Genomic DNA, 21,378 nt, shown 5'->3' on the forward strand with positions numbered 1-21,378 from the left:
TACCATGGAGTCTTAGGTATAGCTCTAATCCTATCCTGTAGAAGTGGTGGGATAATGGATTGGATGTGGAATCAAGTGATGTGTATTTGGTTTGGATTTTCACTGGTTGGGGTGGAGAAGAGGCTTGTTTTTCCTTAAAGTAGGAGGAATGAAAATGAGTAACCCATGTATGGTGCAGATTATGGGTAGACGAGGGTATTAAATAAGTTAAATTGACAAAATGTATAGCAGAACTAATGTACATAGTAAGTAATGTCTGACGCATGAGAAATTCTGCCTTCAAAGGACTCCTTTCTCTTGGGAATGTTGGGCAACAAGGCATTCAGAGGCAGGCACATCCAACTTCATTGTCTCCAGATCTTTGCAAAGATGCAAAGAAATAGCTTCCAGAGGTTTGCGTGCAAGTGTGTCTCAGCTGTGCCTGTGAATCAGCAAAAAACAAATGGTGTGTGCAGAGAAGTAGCTTCGCAGGGCAATGTGTGGTATAGTTCACAGCTACAATTTTTGGTATGTTAACACTTTTAGTAGATGGAATGTAAGTCTTGCTGTTATTTATGTTGTAAAAAAATCCGTTATGTTCAAATTATAAATATAAAGGTAGGACTTAAAAAAAATTCTTCTGTGAAATGTAGAGATAAATTTAAAATACAGTGTTTTTTGCTTTAACCTTTGCAAATCATACACTGCTTTAGTTATCAAAACTGCAGCTTTCTAGATGAATATCACATCTCAAACTTCATCATCAGATCAAACTGACCTGTCTAACTGAAGAAATAGAAACTTCAAAGAGTTTCTGTTCACTGGCTTCGTGTACATAGTATTACTGTATCTCTGTACCAAATATATTAGACTGTACTGTGAGCAAAGTATCTTAATGAAGTGTCTGTGATAAACCTGTTGGCCAGCTACCAGGATCATTATATTACAGGTGTGTGTATTCCATACAGGAAATACCTGATTAATTTTACAGTGTAAACCCTTGAAATCTGCAGGGAGTTTTAGGAATGTGTGTAATTCAGTTCTTACCGTTTCAGAGATACGTCACCTTCTTTCTTTGGATATTAATAGGAATAATAATAATAATAAAAAGCTTCCTGCCGTTTCATTCTGTTGTCTTTCTTTTCTGTTACCAGAATATTCAAATGAGAGATAACATACTTCAGCTGAAAGTAAACAGATTGCTGGTAATCGCCACAGAACCCGTTTCTAGAAATATTTCATGCAGTGTGTGTGTGTGTAGAAATCTAGGTGCTGGATATGAAATAAGGGGTCAGCTAATTTTCTGAGCAGCATGCTCTCTCTATTTTAAGCTACCTTCTCAGGCAGGAGTTATCTTACTGGCTGCCTTCTAGGAGATTTGCTGGGCCATCATATGTATTATTGCTTCACTGTACAAAAACCTGATTTTAAGAAATGATAAGCAACAGAAAATAGCAAAAATGGGATTGACACAGGGGTGATAATGTGCTATTTATTGAGGGGGAAAAACCCTGGTACTGAGAATTTGACATTCGGTGTGTAGGCACTAGCTTCATCTGGTAGTAGATCTTCCATTAATAACTGTGTCACATTCCTTGTAACTTTATAGTAGGTAACTTTATAGTAGGTAAACAGAGTGCAAACACCACTGGGTGCTGATATGTAGGGCATCAGGGATTTAAAGCAGATACAAATTATTGACTGATGAACAGAAAGCAAAAATGTCTTACACCATGCGTAACAGGATACATTTCAGCTGTAATTGCTCTTGCCTAAATCTTTTCTTATTAAACTAAGGGTGGAAACTTTGTATTGGAGTCAGGGAGTATCTTGTTTTAAGATGCCCTTCTCATCTGTGCTTCTTTTCAGAACCAAATTTCTTGCATGAGCTTAATTTAGATGTAAGAAATACTGTAATGGTGATGAGCAGTGATTGCATCAAAGTAATTATATTTGTCAGTATTGCAAGGATTTGCAACTCTCTAGAATGGAATCTCCTGAAGAAATTGTGGAGGCAGATGGTTATGTATTTAGGATTGTCAGCTATAGAATTAATCAGCTGCAGTGTTGTATAGAAATTTACAAACCTTACAAGCACAGGTTGTTTTTATGCTGCTGTTTTAGTGTTTCTGCATCTTCAATTTTAAGTGCAGGTCTGATTCTCCCAGTTACTCTACCTCATATTGAAGAGGATGCAGTAGAGCTAGAAAAGGCTTTTGAAGGTACTGGGAAGTCTGCAGTTATGAGTGTGAGGAACAAATAGACTAAGATTTTTCTGCCTGTGAGAGAGGACTGAGTGGGTGTGTGGTAGAGATCTGTTAAATTTCTGTAGGGGCATCAACTGATCATGCCAAGCAAGTATGCAAAAGAGAGAATATTATGTGAGATCAGCAGGTTACAGCTTCAAGATGAACTTAGAGAGTTAGTTCTTCATACATGTAGTGAACCTGAGGAACTCCTTTCTGAGTAAGATGATGTGTTGTGGAAAATGTACACATAAAGAGATTTGACAATTTCATCCTAAAAAAGAACCGTAGGCAAGAAAATGAAAAAACATGAAAAATTTTCTTGTATGTAAATTATCTTTGACTAAGGAAGTCAAAGCCACAAGCAGTTGAATACCAGGAAAGCATCCAAAGAAGCTGCACTGTGGTTTCAGTTCGTGTTCTCTTCCCTAGATATCTAATTGACCATGGCTTATAAAGGAATAACAGGTAGGTGAGCTTTTGGATTTGATTCAGCATAGAAATTGTTACAGACTCATGTATAGTAATTCTCCTGCTTTGCAAAGACAAGACAGAATTGTTGCTTGCATTTCTGTTTCTCTCTTTACTTCATTATTCCAGAACAACATGCTGTAAATGTGAATTCTGCCAGGGATTTTTTTTCCTACAAAACAGATATAAAAATGAAAGGAAAAAATGCTGTGTTTTAATTCCAGCTCTTGTTTTGTCTGCTGGCTGTATGGGAAAACAAAACAGCTTATCCTTTTCATAGATATCTCATTATAGTCCAGTTTGTATTCTTGATCTCTTTTTTTTTTTTTACCATTTTCCGATAAAAAGTGTACTATCCTTGAACCAACTGAGTTTCTGTAACCAGAATTGCATGTATAAACATTCCCTTGGTTCAAAAGCTTAGCCCAGTTGGCACAGGATATATCTTGGATTTCGTTTGCCAGACCTAGGGAGGATATTGTTTTTTCTAAAACATGAATGTGGAGTAGACCTTCTGGAAGTCAAAATTTGAAGTCTGTTTAGTTTTGCTGTGGTTCGTTCTGCATTAGTTAAGAAACTCTGTCATGTACATTTAAAAAAAAATTTTTGCTTAGTTGTAACAAGTCACCTATTTTCTTTTAAATATAATTTTAGAGTTGAAAGTTTTCAGCATGACTTGTAAAAATACTCTAGAGTACATGCAGTATATAAAACTGATGAATTGCTTCTAGCTTTATGGTAACTAATAAGGACAAAAGTAATTTGTATTATTAAATCCAACTTTGCTGTTTGTTTTGGTAGTATGGAGTACCTAGAATACAAAGTTTCTGTACTTAGTGTCTTTACCTCTTAAGGCATAAGCCTCCATCAGCTTGGTGTCTGCTGGGAGGATGGCTGGCTCTGCACTGCCAGATCAGAGACCAGGGCAGTTCAGTTACTGTGTAGTTAGAGGTAAGCACAAATTTAGAGTGTTGCCTGCCCTTCCAGTCTGCATTTCCCTTTTCTTGCAGCTGTTCTTCAGGCCCATTTTTAACCTTGAAGTAACTTCCCCTAATTCAAACCCTGAGTGAAAATCTGAGTTTTGAAATAAAGCACCTGTGTTGCAGTGGAAGGATTTAGTTCTACAAGCTCAGCAGACTTGATTTTTTGCAGAATGGGCTGTTAATTGAATGGGCTAGGCCCATCTGAGTTGTGCTTTTACACACCTTTCTCATGCTGCTGTTAAGTGTGCATTTGCTTTTAGGGGAGAAATGTTGTGAAGAGAGAGAGCAATTCTTGCTGTGCATGGATGGTACCATAGTGGAGATGTGATTGTGTGATTAGTGTTTTGAACTCCCAGTGGGTTTTAGTGAAAACAGAAAAAAATGTGCCTCCTGCCTGGGTTGGGTATAAGTATTGACTTTTCTAGAATTCATTCAGGAGAAGAAAAGTACAAAGAGTAAGGCAGCCCCATCTGCTCCCTGTGGAATAGCAGCAAAACTAAGAAAAGGCAGCAGGTGACAGTAGTAGGAGACTCTTCTGAGAGGCACAGAGGCACCCCTTTGGGGACATGTTGTACTTTCTAGAGGTGTGCTGCTTACCAGGGGCTCTTACCAGGGATATCACTGAGGCTTTGTGCAGTCCCCTGACTATTACTTGCTGCTGTTGTTTCATGTGGGGGCCAATGGTACAGCCAGGAGCAGCCTGAACAGTATCAAGGGGGATTGCAGAACCCCTGTAAGGGACTCTGGCGTAGGTAGTTTTTCATCCATCCTCCCAGTCAAAAAACAAAGAGAGTTGAAAGGGCCAGTTGTATTTGAAGAATCAGCAGATGGTTACAGGCCTTGTGCCACAGCCAGGGATTTGACTTCTTAGACCAGGGCACTAGCTTTGAGAAACCTCGTCTTCTGGGGGATAATGGGTTCCGTCTGTCTTTGGTCATCATGGCTTCACAAAGGGCAAGTTGTACCTGACCAATCCAGTGGCTTTCTGTGATGGAGTGACTGCAGCAGTCAACAAGGAAAGGCTGACATCATCTACCTAGACTTCTGTAAGGCCTTTTGACATGGTTCATGCATGTCATGTCTCTGTATTGGAGAGAGAGGGATTTGAAAGGTGAACTATTTGGTGGATAAAGAATTGGCTGGATGGATGCAGCCAGCAAGCTGCGGTCAGTGGCTCTATGTCCGGATGGAGGCTGGTGACAGGTGGTGTCCCTCACGGCTCTGTCTTGGGACTGGTGCTCTTTAGTATCTTTATCAGTGACATAGTGAGATTGAGTGCACCCTCAGCAAATTTGCAGATGATATTAAACTGAGCAGTGCAGTTCACACACCTGAAGGATGGGATGCAATCCAAAGGGACCCAGACAAGCTTGAGGAGTGAGCCCATGGGAATCTCATGAGGTTTATTTAACAAGACCAAGTTCAAGATGCTGCACTGGGGTTGGGGCAATCCCAGGCATAAATGCAGACTGGGAGAAGAACTCCTTGAGAGCAGCCCTGCAGAGAAGGACTTGGGGCTTCTTATGGATGAAAAGCTGTCATGAGCTGGCAATGTGTGCTTGCAGCCTAGGAAGCCAACTGGCTTGTGGGGCTGGTGAGGAATGTGAAGGTCAAGGGCTGACTGGGCTGCAGTGACTGTGATTTGGTGGAGGTTGAGATCTTTGGGGCAGTGATGAGGACACACTGCCATGGCCTTCAGGAGAGCAGAATTTTGCCTCTTCAAGGAGCTGCTTGGTAGAGTGCCATGTGATAGAGCCCCGGAAGGAAGAGAAGCCCAGGAAAGCTGGTTAATATTTAAGGATTCCTCCTTTCAAGCTTGGGAGCAATGCATCCGAAAAAAAGGAAGTCAGGCAAAACTACCCCAACTGCATAGATGAAAAGCAGCTCCTGGACAAACTCAAACACAGCAAGGAAGCCTACAGAGGGTGGAAGCAAATACATGTAGTCTGGGAGGAAGAGAGAGATGAGATTGTCTGAGCAGCCAGGGTTCTGGTTAGGAATGCTGAAGTTATATTGTTGGTGATAAATGAATACAAGGGAAAATGTGGGCCCTCTCTGTAAGAAAACAGGAGATCTTGCTAACTGGGATGTGGAGAAGCTGGAGTTACTTAATGATTTTTTTTGCCTTGGTCTTTTCCCACAAGATCTCCAGCCACATGAGTTATTGAAGGGAAAGGCAGGGGCTGGGAGAATGAATAACCATCCACTGTTAGGAGAAGATCTGGTTTGAGACTGTTTGAGATATCTGAAGGTGTACATGTCCATGGGACCTGACAAGATACATCTGGGGGTCCCAAGGGAACTGGAAGAGGAAGTGGCTAAGCCACCATCCATCATGTTTGAGTTCCCACTGATGGAAAAAAGGGAAGCATAGCCTCCATTTTAAAGAGGGAAGGAAGGCAGACTGGGGGAACTAGAGGCCAGGCAGTCTCACATCTGTGCCTGGCAAGATCTTGGAGTAGATCCTCCTGAAAGCTAAGTGACGGCACATGGAAAGTGCGAGGTGATAGGTGACAGGCAAACTAACCACCACCAAAAAAATAGAGGCAGGCAACGTGGTCACTGTGGACAGCAGGGCTTTTTAGTGGCTTGTAAAGGTTTTCTGGCATTTAACAAGGTGGGAACTGGTTTGGAGAGCTGATCCAAAAGTGAACAAATACTGTTTCCTGATAGTTGTTTGGTGCTCACTAACTGGAAAGTGCAAAACTGTCAATGCACAAAGAGCAGAGCTTGTGATCACTGGTGAGGAAGACCACAGCTGTAGTAGTTCTGATTTAAATGGGTTTAAGTTACTGTGGGACTGTGTGCTCAGAATTTGGGTTCCTGCTGTGAATTCTGGTACAAAGCTTCATTTGTTCACTGACTTTTTAGTCACTCTTAAAAAGCATTAAAAGTTTGTAGATGCCTTATGGGCATTCACAGTTGTTTCATGACTAACTTCTCTGTCTTTAAAAGACTGTACCTTCTGTGTTAAGGCCTTTTAAAAATTTTAACAGCTGAGAGGAGTAGCTTTCTTTGTATAAGAATTTAAGGACATGACAGTGGTCTGGTTGTGTCGGAGAGAATATTAGCCCTTTCCACTGGCATCTTGCACTAGTGACCATGGTGTATGAGATCCCATGTCTGAGTTAAGTGGTATTGCAGTGGTTAGCACTCACTGTCCCAAATTTTGAGTTAATTTTTTGTGTGTTTTCTAGCTTTGAATTTAGTGTTTTGGTTTGGTACTTCCTTTTGCCTTAGAAAAGTTTTTTTGCATTTGTTGGTAAAACTTAATTTAATTTGAGTTTTGACAGAAAGCACAGATAGACACATCATTAAGAAGTTCAGGGAATCCACTTGAAAGTCACGTTCCAGATTATCTTGCAAAGTGATGTGGTATAAAAAATGCCTTGCTGTCTAGTAGCCTAAGACTGTGCATAGAACTTCAGGAACAGCATTATTTCTTTTTTGCAATTTCTAAAATTGTTCGAAGTCTTTGTTGATGTTTTTAGCTAGTAGTTTATTGTGCCCATTATGGGAAGGTATCTTAGATATCCCTGGCTTGCTAAAACAACATCTCTTTAGTGTGTGTCCTGGTTTGGGACAAATTGGAGGGAAATATCCTCTGAGAGAAGGTTGGTTTCAGCTGCCCCCCCTCCCCCCCCCCCCAGGTTCAGGAAAAAATTCCTCAGAGGAAAGTGAAAAAGAAAAAAGCTATTTATTTAATAAGTAAGGTGCATGCAAGCGAAAGAAAATAATAATGCTAAATAATAAAACCTCTCACTGTGGAGAGACCCTGGTAAATTTTCAGATTTTCAGATTCAAATTTTCTTTCTGTGAGTGTGGTTTCTCTCTTCGAAGCTGGCTGTTCGGCGTGGGCCCCTCCGGGCCAACCGGTGTAGGGTCTCCCATTGTGTTCTGGTATTATTGAACAGTCCAGAAGAGAAGAAGAAAAAACCGAAGTCCCAGGGAAGCAAAGGAGTTTAACTCCTTGTCTCTCTCTTCCAAGAAAAGGGGCCAAGAGCTGGGAAAAGCAGGAAGGTGCTTGCCTCCACTCTGCAGCAGCAGCAATCTCTGTGTCCTTGGACACAAAACTGCTTTGAAAAGTTTACCTGCCTTTTTTTTTTTTTTTCTTCTTTCCCTTGGACTCAGTTTTAAAGGAACAGAAAGGTACAGGATTCATGTATGGGCATAGAGTAGGTGATAGGGGATTCACATAAAGTCACCCCAAGACAGTATGCTAAGGTTGTTCTTTCAGGCTTTTGCACTTGAGATACTGGGGTGACTTACCTCCTCTTCTAAAATCCATTTCTTCTTTCATGACAGCTATTTCAGTTATCTCTGTACCTGATGTCTGTCTCACTCAATACTATTTCTGGTTGACTGTTTGTGTGTTTCACAGCTCCCAATTGGACTTGTACCTCGGGCTGTCAGAAAATTGTTGATCTTGTTTCTGTACAATTTCTGTAAATGGTCTTTAATGCTGTATTGATAGTGGTAGAAAGTAATTTTATTACATGATGGCCCCTACCATATCCCCAGGTAAACTTGTGTAGCTGGTTCTACGCTTAAAAAAACTTGGACAAAAAGATAATCCAGAGTGCTCTGACTTCTATAGAGGATAGCAGTAGAGTAGGTAGGTTGAGCAGCAAGGTTCAGTGGCCAAGTTGGAGGCAGTTGGGTACAGCAGGGTTTGGGGCACTGTTTTTTATGGCAAAGAGCACATGGGCTCGGTGAAGAAGGATGTTGAATGCCAGGTTGCAGCAGTTGTTGCTTCTTTCCTAACCTCTCTCTGCCTTCTCTCCAGCCAGTTGTGAAAAGAGAGCAAAATAATGTAGTGGTAACAGAGTTGGTCAGTATCAGACTTAAGCTATTCTGTGTTTTTGTCCCAACAAAATGCTGTGTTGCTGAACAGAAAATCTTCCTCTAGTTTGATGCTTCTAAAAAGTCTTGAAAAAGTTGGTCCAGAAATGTCTTTTAATACTTGGACAGTGAATTGGGGTAAGGGAAAGAACGAGTGGTGAGAGCAGGAAACAGAACGTCATTAAAGTAGAACCTTGATAAACTGGTGTTACCATGTCCTGGGAGCTACTGCTCTTGTTCAGTTTAGGTAGTAAGGAAAGTAAGGAGTAATTCTGATGCGACTTTGAACAGCCTGTCATAGGTAATTCTGATCTATGGACACCAGTGTATTGGTGATTTAGGATTATAATTTTTGTGTGCTCAGGTAAACTTGCAGTTGCTTGGTGACTTATAGTTACCACATAATTTTGTCATTAAAATAAACATTATTTTGTTCTCTGAGTGAGGCTCTTGACCTCCTTTTCTTGTAATACAAAGTAATATTCTTAGCCTTTCTCAAAAAATCCTGAACAAACTGGAAAAGCCTTACATAAAGCCCCTAAAAAGGGGGGGAAGGAAATCTATGCAGAAATATATCACATATAAGAAATAGTTGGTAACACTTTTTGTAGACATTTGCTTTGTTTATTCTTGAATAATGCAAAAATTTTCATGCCTTGTTGACAATATGCAATGTGCAAAAATTACACCATTCATTGTATTAAGAAGCTCATAAACTGAGACTTGTATTTAAAACTGGAGAAAACAAATACTTGTTTTTGTTAAAAGAGAAATGAATATTCTGGTGGATGATAACAAGGAAGTTAAGTAATTTGAATTGGGTAATTTTCCTGTGTGATTAAGGGGGGGGGGCGCAGAAGGAATGTGTGGTCAGAGGTTGACAAAAGCACAGGAGGGTAGACAGGTGGTCTGAAGCAGAGAAGGAAGCAAATGGAGTATTTCAACTTTTTTCTCACAGATAAGGAGTGACAGAATTGCTTAAGAGATCAGGATGCTTGGGGAGGCTGGGCTTCTAGAGCATCTTAGGCAAGAATGAGACAGTAGGGACAAAATCCTCAACTGTGTCTAGTAACTTGGCAATAGCAGTCTTTGGGGATGAGTGTTTAAGTGAGTTCTCTTAATAGCATTTGGAGCTACTTCGTCAGACACAGAAAAGCTGGCGAATAATTGCAGGTCCTACTGAAATGCGCGGTCTTAAGTTAACCATGGTTTATTTGCATGTGTTAGGGAAGCAAATTCTGTGTGGGAATTTGGGAAGTGAATGATATTTAACTTCAACTATGGTCGTTTTGTTGTTCAACTGTGGCATTCTTTAATGTGACAGACGAGTGACTGGTGGCTCCTCTGCTGTTGCTGTTAAATGGTGTTTTCTCTCCTAGGGTTTGGACGTGGCAGAGGGAGAGGAGCGGGGAGGTTTTCAGCCCAAGGCATGGGGTAAGAAACATGAAGAGCAGAGATTTTGGCAAGGATCAAACTCAGTGGCAATATTAATTGACAATGTTGCCACTGTATATATGGATATTACTGTATGTTTGATAAACCAATATGGATGCAAAAATTGAAAGATCTCTTAGATGATGATTGGAACATTTTTGTCTTAAACCAGTGTATCTATATAGGCATACCTGTGGAAACCTAATGTATGTCTACTCAGTGTTAATATCTCAAACTTGGAGAACCATACCTGCGATCAGTAGCAGCCACATAGTGCCTTGGAGGCTGAAAGTTGTGTGGTGCATATAGTCTTAGGTCAATTTAAAACCAGATTTATTTCAGTGTAATGTAGAGCATGCAATTTCTATATGAAACTTGAAAGTGACGATTCTAAACTTTGTTCTGTTATTGAGGTTTCATGCTTTAGCTGTTTGGACTCACATGGACCTTAAAACAGATTCAGAAGAAGTTACTCAGCAGCTTAAAAGTTTGCTCTCAATTTTGTTGGAATAACTTGCTTTATAGGAATGTAGCCTCCACTGCTTTCACTCAGTGTCTGCCTTTATGACACTTCATGCAACATTAATGATGTCATGATGAACTGGAGGCTTGTTCTACTTCTCTAGTAATTCTTCTTGTTCATACTTGCAGATGATGAACTGGAAAGAGGTTTTCCTTCAATAATGCTTTTTTACCTTTTAGCTGCATCTCTGTATTTTGGCATTGCAAAGTCAATAAAAACAAAAAAAACCCTATAAAACCAGTCAGCAGAGCACTTTGAAATAACCTTACCGGTGTTCTGACTCTTGTGCAGGTGTGGTGCTCTGAAAGGACATGATACTGGTTACTTATCAGTTAGCCACCTGCTGAAAAACTTAACAGTTGAGAGAGTCTTATCATTGTGTGTATAAACTAATGCTCTATTGTTCCTGGGAGGAACAGGGATGCTGTTAACTGGTTTTTCAGGAATTGATTTGGTTCAGTTTCTCTACAGGAATTTTATTTACCAGTCTCTTCACTTCTATCTCTTCTTCTCTTTTCTCCCTTTTTTTATCTCTGTCTGCTTGCAGAAGAAATTTTTTTTTGAAACTAAAAGCTATCAAGATAAATTATGTGGAAATCAAGATGTTAAATCTAATACAACTTCAGCTAAAAATTATGACACTTGTGCTCATGAATGACCCATGTGTTCTCTTCCATTTCTTAACTTTCAAAACTCTAGGACATTTAATCCTGCAGACTATACGGAGTCTTCTGCCACTGATGGCTTTGGGACAAAGTCAGAGATTTGGGAGACTGGTCAGAATGATGCAGATGATGGAACTGGTAAGATGCTTCAAGAAGTGGAAGGATTGGAATGAAGACCTGTAGCGAATTGCAGTTAAAATAACTGTTCTGATAGTGTTCAGTTAACTTCTGAAAATTTGTATACGTCTCTTGTGACACAGGTATTAGTTGATGTTTAACTGCTGCTGATGTGCAGAGCCTGAGTGTCTCTCTAGTGAGAATGACGGGAGGCATTTTGCAATTCTTTTATTACAGTACTAACAAACCCTTGAGAGACAAAGGAATTTGAAGAGTCACTGGAAGAACCTTGTATGTACAGAACTGTTTAGATAACTTAATACTGCTTAAGATCTCACTTAATATAGTTAAGGAGCGTAAGTCCTCATAGAATGGATTGGTCCACAAACCTTAGGCAATGGGGTATGAATATCTAAGAAGAAAAGGAAAAGAAAAGGTTTGCAAGTATGAATTCATTCAGTGACACTGGGATGGCTTTGGAAGCCCCACCTGCACAATGCAGAAGTGGAAAGATGTGAGTCTCTGGGATGGAGGAGAGTTCCAAGATCTGACATTTTTGAAGAGAAAAATTATGAACTAAAGCACAAGTAGGCACTGGAATGGAAGCCAGAAAGCCATTGACTTGTCTGAAGATCAAGGCAGCTGTGTGTTTCTGTATGAAGTCTCAAGTGAGAAGTACACGCTTCCAGCTAAAGGCAAGAGACTGACGTAGTTTAGAAAGGAACCGTTTGGCACCAGTGGTCTCATGGTGATTCAGAAATGAGGAGAGCAGCCTGCTTATCTGTGATGGGAAAAATAGGATACCTTGCTACTTCCTGTGTTCTGTGATGGGAGATGAATGCAAAGGAAGCCTTGTGTTAGAATGGAGAAAGTCATGTATATTTTTGTCCTAACTTGGGAACCACTGAGTGAATTTCTTTTAACTGCAGCAATGGGTAACTCTTCTGATCTCTTCATTGGTGAAACCTACTCAGGTGATTTTTTCATCAGCTCGTGTGTCAAATGTGGAAGCTGATCCTGAAGGGCAGAGTGTGCTCTGTTGAGCTCTGCTGTGAGCCACTTGAGATGCAGCTTTCTGAACAAGCCGTTTTCTGCTTAACAAGAGAAGACAACAACAGGCTCAGAGTTTAGGGAGGCTTATTAAGCAGCTGGCCTGTCAGTCCGAATGCCTTGTGATCCAGTGTGGAAGAGTGGCTTTGAGTGTATTGGTGGTTGTTAATGGGAGCATTCTTGCCAAATATGGTATCTTTCTAAGGAATTACTTTTTAAATTACTTGGTGCTGTAGCACAAACAGAAATGCACCTTTTGTTTTCACTCACATTAGTTTTTCAAATAAGGAAGATACCTAATGTCTTGAAAATTCCTCTGGGGATTCTTATGTTGTTGTTGGGGCAGTGTATGTTATCACAAGTATTGTGGAAGCTATAAGGTTAACTACATTAAGAAAGATCTGCAAGAAAGCTACAAGGAAACTGGGTCAGAGGTAGAGAATCACTGGTTTGTTACTACTGATTGAAGCTGTAGGGTTGTGGCTTACATACGACTTGTGCTCCACTTCTGAAATGAACCCAAGTGTTCTGAGACCCTCCCTGCTAACTCAGAATAACCTCCATGTGTCTCTGTTACAGCAGCCTCTGTCCTTGTAGGCATCTCCTCAGTGTTCAGTAATGGAAGAATTCTGCACAGGAGTAAGGGTAGCTTGGTGTGGGTAAACAGATCCCTCTAATAGTATGAATGTGTCACCATAAGGGGTGTGCTGCTGACAGAGTGGTGGAAATTCAGTTTCGGTATCTGGAATTTCTGTTTGGATGCCAAGCTCATTTTTGCTGTGCGCATGTCACGGACAACCACACTGGATTTCAGTAACACAGCCTAAGGCATGCATGGAAATTTGGGAAGCATTGTGTGGAGAAGGTGTGAGAAGGCATGAGTGTCATTATGGGGAGTTCCTGCAAAATACTTGGTTGTCGGAAATTTAAAGTAAACTAGGTAAGTGTGAATGGGTTTTTTTCGGTGTTAAGTACCTTTTTGTTGCTAATCTTAATTTACTTTCAAATGAAAAAGGCACCATAAGTGACAAAACAAAAATGTCTCTCTAAAGAATGATTTATTTTATGGTGTTGCTTCTTTAGACAAGCTCTAGGAATGTCTGAAAGAAGTCCCTGGTCCAAAAGGAATCACTTCAGACAGAACAAGCTTTAAAATTGAATTGTTAGTTTTGTCCAAGTGGGTAGCACTTTCAGCCTTGTGATGGAAAGGGTCTTGAGGGTTTTTAGAGGAAGCTGCAGCTGGGGTAGTAATTTTAAAGCAGAAGAAACTGCTGGGAAGAAACACAGAAGCAGTGGTAGGGGGAAAAGGTGACACACAAGGTATGGGGCTGGAAGTAGGTGGCACAAAGTTGAGCATGATTTGACTTGTTAATCCCAAACACTAATTTGCAGGTTTTTACACCTAAATTTACACTGCTGTTTTGTTAGTTACAAACCAGCTGTACCAGTTAAGTTCCCAATGTGGAGTTAACTAAAATTTTTAATGTGGGAGCTCTATGTGTATGGAAAGCTATAAAGCTTGCAGTGGGCTTTATAGATGTCTGGTAAGAGTTTATGCAGGAAGGACAGGAAGGAAATCCCTCTCTTTATTCCTCATTACCCAGTCCCACTTCTTATTTCATCTAAAAAGAAAGTAAACAATATTAGCTCATGCTAGCTACTTGGAAAACTAGTGTGTTTCATCTGCAGTTACATTAAAGAGGAAATAACTGAGTAACTGCCTAGACAAATAAGAGATATTTGCTTATCAAAATATTGTCTGAAGACATCATATAAATATAAACTCTTCGTGATGTTCCGAGTTACTTACTAAATATTTCTTCCTTTAGCCAGTGCTGGGGAAATGAATATTTTCATTGAAAATAAATACAGTATTTGTTTCCAAAATGTAGTTTCTGTTGTGTGTACTCTGAAAGTGCCCTAGAACCTCATGCCCTGAATTCTTGCAGATGCAAGAGGACTCATGGTAACTTGAATAGTATTTCTAGGTTCAGTGTTGTGTAACGCAGTAGAAAAGCTAGCTGGTTCTTTGGACATTAAATTTAGTGTTGTTGGTTGAACTGAAGGCCAAGTCTTTAATAGTTCATAATGTTTAAGTCTACTTGTATTCCAAATAATACAGCATCAGTTTTCCTGCATCCTAATTTATATAGAAAAAATGTACAGCTGAAAGGCAAAGAGAAGGGACAGATAAGTAGAAACCAAATGACCAATCCTCCTCCAAAAGGGAATAAACTTGAGCAGCATGATTCCTCTCTTACATTTTTTGTAATGTACAGGGCAGTGGGAGAAAATGAGCGCAAATTACAGCAGTTGTTATACACGAATTTTATTGGAGGTTCTCACTTCTCAAAGTTGGTTTTAGAAATGGCCTTGTGTTCTGGTAATTTACTCACATCTCTACTTTGATAGAGTTTCATAAGTTTCACTGAAAAACTTCCTTTGTTATCTTAGTTATGAACAGCCTTAAATTACTCTGAAACTGAAGAATGACAAGAAATAAAAAATAAATTATAGGATAACTTTCAAGAGGGTCAGTTGTGTTCTTTGGAAGGTACAAGGAAGTTGGTGTTTGAGTTTTTGTTTTTGTGGGGTTTTTGTGTTTTGTTTTTTTTTTTTTAATATCTGCGGTAAAAGTCAGAAGCAACATTTTAAGGAAACCTTCAAATCTTTCTAGAATGCAAATGTAATCCAGAAGGAAAGAATTAGTACATAAGTTTGACATAGACCAAGTTAAATTTATTTTGGGGCTAATATCAATGGTTATTCAAAGAAAGGGTAAAAAATTAAGTAGTGTGACAGGAAGAGATGGGAATTCGAGGAAAATAGCTGAAGACTAATCAAGAAGTGTATTTTTATTGTCTTGATAACTTTCTAAAACTGAACTTGTTACAAAGAGAAACAAGACAGAGTCAAAAATAACCATCTAGGTTGAAGCAGATATGACAAGGATCCTTGAAAACACAAAGCATTATTTTGATGGAAAACAGAGAACTCTTGAATTGTGATGCTTTGCAAAGCTTGGGGGAAAGATTGGGAAGAGGATGCATGAGTTGCAGTAATGCCAAGGTGGATTTTGGACTAAAAAGAAATTGATGCGCCTGTTGCAAGATCTGACTTAGAAATCCCATCAATGGGAGGAAGACATTCAAAATGGATTTGAGAAGTGCAGAGAAGAGTACTGAAATAACTTAGACTGGAAGGATTGAGCTGGGAAGGAAGAGTGTTAGTAAATGACACTAGTTAACTTGGCAGCTTGGGTAAGCTAATAAAAGGGTGAAGGGTTGTACACAGTATTTAAAAGAATAAACTCTCAGAATTAGTTTTATGAGAAGGAACAAGAGATAATTGTTTAAGTTGAATTCAGGAAAACATCACAAATATTATTCCAAACAGGTTTGGTCCCATTGGTGGTGGAAAATACTTGAGTGTTTGGCTTGATGTATCTGAGCTCTTTTAGAGTTTATTTTATCAGACTCCAAGCTCTGTTTTAGTGTTCTAAAGGCTTGTCTTCTAGAGACAGACCCTGGCACTGGCTTATGAGAGATAAATACAAGCAGGGCAAATACTTGTATTTCTTCTTCGAAGAAGAAATACTGGGGGGAGGGGTTCTGTGCTGGTCAGGGGAAGGAAAAGAAAATCAACTCTTCCTCTAAAAGGACTTTTCCTCCTTTTCAAAATTTCTGTAGAAATGTGTGGATTACTCTAGAAATTTGAGGCATTGTAGTAGTTTTGCTACAGGGTATGGTTATTTGTAAAAACATCAGCCCTGGCTAGGGGCTGTTTGCTAAAATGTGAGCAATGAGATGTTTCAGGCAACTCTGTATTGCTCCACAGAGCCAACGCAGGGTGGATGTTACCTTGCTCAGGACCTGCCAAATAATTTTGGATTCCAAGGTATAAGCCTCCACTCTTTCCTGCACTGTGTGTAACCTTCATGGTTGGCCCGTTTGCCTGACTGAACTGGCGCCGCTCGACCCTCCTCTGCCAAAACCTGCTGCGGTGTCACGGGGTACGAGAGGAAGCACCAATGCAGTGCTAGCATTACACCAGGTGGCTTTGATGCTGTCTTTGGGGGGCTTATTTCTGTATTAATGCATCTCAGACAGTTCTGGTTAAGTGAAAGGAGGTGGTTGAAGCAGTGGTCCTTTTGTTTTTGTACTTGATCCACGGTGCTGGTGGCACTACCTTTGGTGCTGGTGTTCTCTTTCCTCGTGGTTGCATAGTTTACACAAAGGCTCTGGTTGTTGTTGGGATAACCTCCCCTGTACTTCTGCTGGTGGTCAAGGCCTTAAGTCCTTTTATTGCTCTTGCATGTCTCTACCTGCAGTTTCCAATAGAAGGGGTCAGGTTTTTGCATCCATAGGATTGTTTTCTGTAGTTTTCCTATTTCTGCATGCTCCAGTGTTTTCCATATCAACTCTGCCACAAGTTACAGGAAATGTTTTTTAGCTACAATGGAAATTTAAAGACTGTCCTGCTACCATTGTAAGAATTATTTATAAGATAAATTGCTCTCTCAGGGGAAGGAGTTGGAGTTGTTCTACTCTGAAGCGTGAGATAACAGGTTGGAAAGTAGTCCCCACAGGCTTGGGTCTTGAAATTGAATGTGTTGAAAGTAGGATTGTGGATATCAGAGCAGGTGCTGTGGTTATGTTTTGTTCTGTATGCATTTGTGCATGAAACTAGGGGATCCTGTGGCAGGGTTGAGTAGCCTCTCACCGTTGTTGGGCCCACAGGAGGAAGTTCTTCCAATGTTTGGTATTAATTGCTGGGTGCAGATGTGCATTCATGCGAATTAAGTCTGGTACCACAGTGGCTAAGAAATTGCTGAAAACAGAAATTAATGGCAGGGGAATGGAGGAGTGGTAGTGTTTCCCTCCCAAAATTTTAATTTTGCAGACCAGTTTCCTAGAGCTTACACCCTTGTTTCCAAGTATATGTCCAACCTCCATCTCCTTGCTTTGTTTTCCACTGATAATGAAAACAGGATTGCTCTTAAAGCAGAAAGATTGAAACACAATGTTGTGCCTTTAACTTGAACCTGTTTTCTTTCTTTCCCCCAATTATGATAGGAGCATGGAAAAACTCAATAGAAGAATGGACAGCAGAAGACTGGAATGAAGATGTAAGTGCAACTTGTTGGATATACCAATTGATTATTTACTCTCTTCAGTCTGTGTTGTTTTCAAAAACTAAGTATTTGAAGTAACACCCATTATTTCAAGTTTATTTTCAGAAGAGTGAGAGATTGTCTCAGAAATCATCCCTCTTGCTTCCCCCTGCAGGGTGGCATGTCAGTGTTATTCCTGGAAATGTGTGAAAATGTCATGTAACTGATACGAAAACTCCATCCTTACCTGGTGACGGGGGTGTATCTTTCGAGATAATTGAAAGAAACTCTTAAATTCCTAGGTTTTCTGTATCAGTTAATGTCATCAAAAGCGGACATTTTACACCTGTCCTCAGTTTCTTCAGTATGTGCTAGAGGTGGACTAAGGGCTAGGGGTGGTGGAAATTTATGGGCTGTTCTCACCCATGTTTGATGCTGGTACTATACAACATTTGTAGTATGGGAGAGGTGCTGAGCATGCTGACTAGGGATGGAATTTGTTCTAATTAGTTACTAGAGCTGAATAATTTGCAAATGAATTTTGAAATCTCTAGCCATTGTTAATTTTTATTCATTTTGGATCCTGGAAAAATCCCTGTAACCTAGGAGAAAGTTGTTTGTCTGCTAATATTCAGAAAGAGTGAATAAAATGCCAAGATGCAGATACATTAGCCCAAAACAGGCAACAAAAAAAAAAAAAAAAAGGAAAATATATTATATCATTTGTTCTAAAAATAATTGTATTCTATCACCAAACACATTAGTGCATTGAAATCCGCCTTGCAGATTTTGGCAAATAAATCTGTTACAGAAGGACCCTTACTGAATGTGGGCTTTTGTAGGAGTGCGCCCCAGTCCTGGGCCAGATGCCATCTAGTGACTCTATCAATGATTTGGAAGTAAAACTAAAACAATTGCTTAATAAAATGTTTGTGAAATCCAAAAGGTATTGGAATAGCATTTAAAAGTAAGCCAGTCATGCAGAGAGATTTGGACCTCTGCAACGTTTGAGCTGTCCCAGTGAAAAATGCTTTCATATAGCCAAATATCCATTTGTTTTATAGGAACACAGACACACCTTAAGAACAAGGGCCTGGTTTCTGGAAAGCAGCAACTGAAAAGTTCTCAGGATTGTAGGGGATGATGGAAAAAGAACAGCTCAGCATGAGCTGATGCTCTATCTAGAAGTTCCTATTGTAGTCTTTTTGCCTGTTGGCACTCTTCCCCATCTCTTAATCATTCTTGAGTTATTTCTGTATGTGGATGCTTCTGAACTTGATTCTTAAGGACCAAATCCAATTTCTCATTGCTTTTACAGATGAAAAATTGTGTATAATAGCTGAAAATGACTGATCAAAGAGGTCATTAAGAAGGGAGATTTTAGTTTAGGGAATCTGAAAAGGATTACTTTAGGAGCATATGATGGATTCTGGTTTTAGTCTAGCAGAGGTGTAATATGAACCTCTGTCTGGAAAATGGATCCATGCATTTAAGTGTATAACAAACAGTTCTAGGGGCATGACTGTTGATTAAAAGAATCAAGGAAGCTGATATATTTCCTGTCTGCAGGGAAAGACCAGGTTCTCTGAAGAATATTTCTGTTTAAATGTGGTGTTCTCTAGTCAGATAAAAGTTATGAGCAAATGAGTGAAGTTTAACGTTGTTTGACCTGAGAAGAATTAGGTCTTTGTGACCTAATAGTCCTGTCTGGTTCTTATCTTTTGTAGTGAGTATTGAGCAAGTATAATAGGTTGTCTACCTGCTATTAAATAGAATGGAAACTGCTTGTGGTGAAAATAGGAGGTTGTATTTTGTTTAAGGGATATTCAGGGCATGAACAATGAAGGACTAGGCAAATATTGAGGTACTGTAGGTGGCTTTGGATTTTGCTCTTAAAATTGTGGTCATGCTCTCCTGGCTAAAGAATGTAAAGTTTAACTACAGAAACTATCCAAAGGAGGGAAATAGAATAAATACAAATTGCCAGAAAGTGGGTAATGGCAAACATTTTCTGTAGTGTTAGTAGTACTAGTTTATTTGAAACAGCAGCAACACTTCTTAAAAAAAAAAGGAAGGAAAAAAAAAAAAAGAGAAAGTGTGTTTTGGTGGAAATGGTTTCTTTACCAGGAAGCAGCATGAGAACTTGTTCTAATTTTTTTACCTTTGCTACATCATACCAAAACAGTAATAAGCTTTTTTTAATTTCTGATTTGTTGATGTTGAATTTCTTCAAGGATGCTGGAGTATATTTTCCTCTTCTCCTCAACATTCCTGTATTCCTTTAGGAGCTGGTAGCTAGTTGTCAAGTCTGTTGTCTGTTTGGTGATTGGAGAATGATTTTATTATAGGAGCAGGAGCTGGAAAGCACGGGCATTTCACTGCAGATGGAGGACATACTGCTGTGAGGCCAGCACCGGCAAATGCCTCACAACCATTCGTTCAGTTCTGGGAAAATACCAGAGCCTCAGTGAAAGATTTGTGAGTGTAGTGTGCAGCGAGCTAAATGGCTTGGTTAGGAGCTGAAAATACTGCTTCTAAGAAATACTAAATACATCTGTGTAATAAAACTTTGCAGCAGCTGCAGCACAAAACACGTGTTTTGACGAATGCTGTAATCTCTGCAGAGTCCTGAATTAAGTGCTTGATTGGACCTTGTGGCAGTGAGTTTGCCACAGGATGTAGTGTAAACCTCAGTGTAGCTGAGCTGGTAGCTGGAGACTTTTGTTTGCATGCTGGTTCATCTGTAGAGAACATTTACTCTCTCACACATCAAGCATGTTTTTGCATTGTCACAAACATCCTCCTTAATTAGCTTAATTTTTGGGATTCATCAGTGTTTTAGCCATGGTTAGTCTTTTCCTGGGTTATGTGAATGTAAGAAGCTATTGACATTACAAAGAATTTAATATTTAACCAAGGGATTGCAGACCATAGAGTGCTGCTTGTGCCATTAGCTGACTTTGTGCCATGTAATGCGGGAATATTGTAACACCCCAGAAAGTACAGTAGAACATTGCTCTAAACTAAAACACACAATGGGGAAAGGGCTGAACAATAGAGGAACAGCCTTTTTAACTGAAATGTACTTAAGTGGAATGTTCTTTCTTTGTTTTGGTCAGTACATAGAGCTGTGGGCTGTCAGCATCAATCTCAGGACAGGTGATCCAGAAATGAGGGATTAAAGTGTATTGTGTTGGCAGCAAGGGAAGGGCAAGAAATGGAGGGAGGAACTGTGGTAGTACCAATTTCTTCAAGGCCTCATGTGCTGCTTGTAAGAGGGTGCTGGGAGAGTATATGAAATATCTTTACTTTGCCTCTGAGTGGTGACTTGCTCCCAGACATCTCTTTGTGCCCTTCTTAAATCAACAGTGTTTCACAGGAGAATCCCTATCAGATGTCCATGTTCAGGGGTACACATGTTCTCAGTAGACCTGCCTGTGGGATGGCAGATGAAATCGGCTCATGTCCGTGATGTCCTTTGAACTGGGCTGCTAGCAATGTATGCAATTAAAAATGCATCATTTCCTAGAAGAGCTGTATCAAATGGCATGTTCTGAAGGTATTCTTTGTGTGTGTGTTTGAATAGGTCAGTTACTCTTCAGTCAAAGACAAGGCTAAACCAAAGGAAGTAAGGGTGATTTTGTGAAAATTAAGTTTAAAATATTAATGTTGTACTTGCATATCTCTGTCTTGCTAAACTTAACCTGTGCTGGCTTAAGACCTATTCTGGTTTGCAAGTACTCATGTCAGTAGAAACAAATTAGCCCTAGGAAGTTGTAGCTGTTCAACTATTACTTTTTAAACAAGAAAAACTGTTAAAAAAATCCAACGACAGAAAACCAACCCCTTCTTTTCCCCTGAAGACTCAACCAGCTCCTCTGGTTGCCTGTGCAAGTCCCAGGTGCCTGTGCAGTATCTCTCTGTATTGTAACAGCATGGTGAAAAAAGTGCAGCT

General features: G+C 39.8%; 1 protein-coding gene across 9 annotated transcripts in view; it reads left to right on the forward strand.

Moving 5' to 3' along the window:
- Window positions 1-21,378, forward strand: part of UBAP2 (ubiquitin associated protein 2) — a 63,647-nt gene that overhangs the window by 34,349 nt on the left and 7,920 nt on the right. For 6 of the 9 annotated variants that reach the window (XM_032095316.1, XM_032095315.1, XM_032095317.1 and 3 more), the window contains 4 exons: window positions 9,901-9,955; window positions 11,178-11,281; window positions 16,148-16,207; window positions 17,386-17,438. In XM_032095316.1, the coding sequence (XP_031951207.1) occupies window positions 9,901-9,955; window positions 11,178-11,281; window positions 16,148-16,207; window positions 17,386-17,438 (272 nt within the window). The remainder of the gene's footprint in view (window positions 1-9,900; window positions 9,956-11,177; window positions 11,282-16,147; window positions 16,208-17,385; window positions 17,439-21,378) is intronic. The other 3 variants (XM_032095320.1, XM_032095321.1, XM_032095322.1) reach the window with 2 other exon arrangements.

The sequence above is a fragment of the Corvus moneduloides genome, chromosome Z (genome assembly GCF_009650955.1).
Source record: "Corvus moneduloides isolate bCorMon1 chromosome Z, bCorMon1.pri, whole genome shotgun sequence".
Taxonomy (NCBI): domain Eukaryota; kingdom Metazoa; phylum Chordata; class Aves; order Passeriformes; family Corvidae; genus Corvus; species Corvus moneduloides.